This window comes from Oncorhynchus keta, unplaced genomic scaffold, assembly GCF_023373465.1.
Source record: "Oncorhynchus keta strain PuntledgeMale-10-30-2019 unplaced genomic scaffold, Oket_V2 Un_contig_1640_pilon_pilon, whole genome shotgun sequence".
Lineage (NCBI taxonomy): Eukaryota > Metazoa > Chordata > Actinopteri > Salmoniformes > Salmonidae > Oncorhynchus > Oncorhynchus keta.
Window position 1 is genome coordinate 37,501 of NW_026279889.1, and position 2,500 is coordinate 40,000.

Sequence of the window (2,500 nt, forward strand, 5' to 3'; positions counted from 1 at the left end):
TATGTTTGTCTCTACCTGTGTGTTGGTCCCAGGTGTTGTATGTTTGTCTCTACCTGTGTGTTGGTCCCAGGTGTTGTATGTTTGTCTCTACCTGTGTGTTGGTCCCAGGTGTTGTATGTTTGTCTCTACCTGTGTGTTGGTCCCAGGTGTTGTATGTTTGTCTCTACCTGTGTGTTGGTTCCAGGTGTTGTATGTTTGTCTCTACCTGTGTGTTGGTTCCAGGTGTTGTATGTTTGTCTCTACCTGGGTCCCAGGTGTTGTATGTTTGTCTCTACCTGTGTGTTGGTTCCAGGTGTTGTATGTTTGTCTCTACCTGGGTTCCAGGTGTTGTATGTTTGTCTCTACCTGTGTGTTGGTCCCAGGTGTTGTATGTTTGTCTCTACCTGTGTGTTGGTTCCAGGTGTTGTATGTTTGTCTCTACCTGTGTGTTGGTTCCAGGTGTTGTATGTTTGTCTCTACCTGGGTCCCAGGTGTTGTATGTTTGTCTCTACCTGTGTGTTGGTCCCAGGTGTTGTATGTTTGTCTCAACCTGTGTGTTGGGTCCCAGGTGTTGTATGTTTGTCTCTACCTGTGTGTTGGTCCCAGGTGTTGTATGTTTGTCTCTACCTGTGTGTTGGTTCCAGGTGTTGTATGTTTGTCTCTACCTGTGTGTTGGTCCCAGGTGTTGTATGTTTGTCTCTACCTGTGTGTTGGTCCCAGGTGTTGTATGTTTGTCTCTACCTGTGTGTTGGTCCCAGGTGTTGTATGTTTGTCTCTACCTGTGTGTTGGTCCCAGGTGTTGTATGTTTGTCTCAACCTGTGTGTTGGGTCCCAGGTGTTGTATGTTTGTCTCTACCTGTGTGTTGGTCCCAGGTGTTGTATGTTTGTCTCTACCTGTGTGTTGGTTCCAGGTGTTGTATGTTTGTCTCTACCTGTGTGTTGGTTCCAGGTGTTGTATGTTTGTCTCAACCTGGGTCCCAGGTGTTGTATGTTTGTCTCTACCTGTGTGTTGGTCCCAGGTGTTGTATGTTTGTCTCTACCTGTGTGTTGGTCCCAGGTGTTGTATGTTTGTCTCTACCTGTGTGTTGGTCCCAGGTGTTGTATGTTTGTCTCTACCTGGGTCCCAGGTGTTGTATGTTTGTCTCTACCTGTGTGTTGGTCCCAGGTGTTGTATGTTTGTCTCAACCTGTGTGTTGGGTCCCAGGTGTTGTATGTTTGTCTCTACCTGTGTGTTGGTCCCAGGTGTTGTATGTTTGTCTCTACCTGTGTGTTGGTTCCAGGTGTTGTATGTTTGTCTCTACCTGTGTGTTGGTCCCAGGTGTTGTATGTTTGTCTCTACCTGTGTGTTGGTCCCAGGTGTTGTATGTTTGTCTCTACCTGGGTTCCAGGTGTTGTATGTTTGTCTCAAACTGTGTGTTGGTCCCAGGTGTTGTATGTTTGTCTCTACCTGTGTGTTGGTCCCAGGTGTTGTATGTTTGTCTCTACCTGTGTGTTGGGTCCCAGGTGTTGTATGTTTGTCTCTACCTGTGTGTTGGTTCCAGGTGTTGTATGTTTGTCTCAACCTGGGTCCCAGGTGTTGTATGTTTGTCTCTACCTGTGTGTTGGTCCCAGGTGTTGTATGTTTGTCTCTACCTGTGTGTTGGTCCCAGGTGTTGTATGTTTGTCTCTACCTGTGTGTTGGTCCCAGGTGTTGTATGTTTGTCTCAACCTGTGTGTTGGTCCCAGGTGTTGTATGTTTGTCTCTACCTGTGTGTTGGTCCCAGGTGTTGTATGTTTGTCTCTACCTGTGTGTTGGGTCCCAGGTGTTGTATGTTTGTCTCTACCTGTGTGTTGGTCCCAGGTGTTGTATGTTTGTCTCTACCTGTGTGTTGGTCCCAGGTGTTGTATGTTTGTCTCTACCTGTGTGTTGGTCCCAGGTGTTGTATGTTTGTCTCTACCTGTGTGTTGGTCCCAGGTGTTGTATGTTTGTCTCTACCTGTGTGTTGGTCCCAGGTGTTGTATGTTTGTCTCTACCTGTGTGTTGGTTCCAGGTGTTGTATGTTTGTCTCAACCTGGGTCCCAGGTGTTGTATGTTTGTCTCTACCTGTGTGTTGGTCCCAGGTGTTGTATGTTTGTCTCTACCTGGGTCCCAGGTGTTGTATGTTTGTCTCTACCTGTGTGTTGGTCCCAGGTGTTGTATGTTTGTCTCTACCTGGGTCCCAGGTGTTGTATGTTTGTCTCTACCTGGGTCCCAGGTGTTGTATGTTTGTCTCTACCTGTGTGTTGGTCCCAGGTGTTGTATGTTTGTCTCAACCTGTGTGTTGGTCCCAGGTGTTGTATGTTTGTCTCAACCTGTGTGTTGGTCCCAGGTGTTGTATGTTTGTCTCTACCTGTGTGTTGGTCCCAGGTGTTGTATGTTTGTCTCTACCTGTGTGTTGGTTCCAGGTGTTGTATGTTTGTCTCTACCTGTGTGTTGGTCCCAGGTGTTGTATGTTTGTCTCTACCTGTGTGTTGGTCCCAGGTGTTGTATGTTTGTCTCTAC

General features: G+C 47.2%; 1 protein-coding gene and 1 long non-coding RNA gene across 69 annotated transcripts in view; one reads left to right on the top strand and one right to left on the bottom strand.

Annotated features, from left to right (window-relative positions):
- Positions 1-2,500, top strand: part of LOC127919339 (uncharacterized) — a 10,746-nt gene that overhangs the window by 3,358 nt on the left and 4,888 nt on the right. For 6 of the 50 annotated variants that reach the window (XR_008102587.1, XM_052502856.1, XM_052502865.1 and 3 more), the window contains exons 2-3: positions 147-254; positions 1,629-1,819. The exons of 1 other annotated variant lie outside the window; for it this stretch is intronic. Coding sequence is in view for 11 of the 49 variants with exons in the window: in XM_052502856.1 (XP_052358816.1) it covers positions 147-254; positions 1,629-1,819 (299 nt within the window). In the remaining 38 variants the exon portion in view is untranslated. Of the gene's footprint in view, positions 1-146; positions 293-362; positions 548-585; positions 624-737; positions 815-852; positions 929-1,074; positions 1,184-1,397; positions 1,483-1,552; positions 1,820-2,181; positions 2,366-2,500 lie in introns of those variants that run through there. 43 more of the 50 variants (XR_008102585.1, XR_008102595.1, XR_008102589.1 and 40 more) reach the window with 28 other exon arrangements.
- Positions 1-2,500, bottom strand: part of LOC127919340 (uncharacterized) — a 5,322-nt gene that overhangs the window by 610 nt on the left and 2,212 nt on the right. For 6 of the 19 annotated variants that reach the window (XR_008102627.1, XR_008102628.1, XR_008102624.1 and 3 more), the window contains exons 5-6: positions 2,235-2,310; positions 400-529 (exon numbers count right to left, since the gene is read on the bottom strand). This is a non-coding gene — a long non-coding RNA (uncharacterized LOC127919340). Of the gene's footprint in view, positions 1-139; positions 276-355; positions 530-1,090; positions 1,166-1,400; positions 1,504-1,649; positions 1,841-2,234; positions 2,349-2,500 lie in introns of those variants that run through there. The other 13 variants (XR_008102633.1, XR_008102632.1, XR_008102629.1 and 10 more) reach the window with 10 other exon arrangements.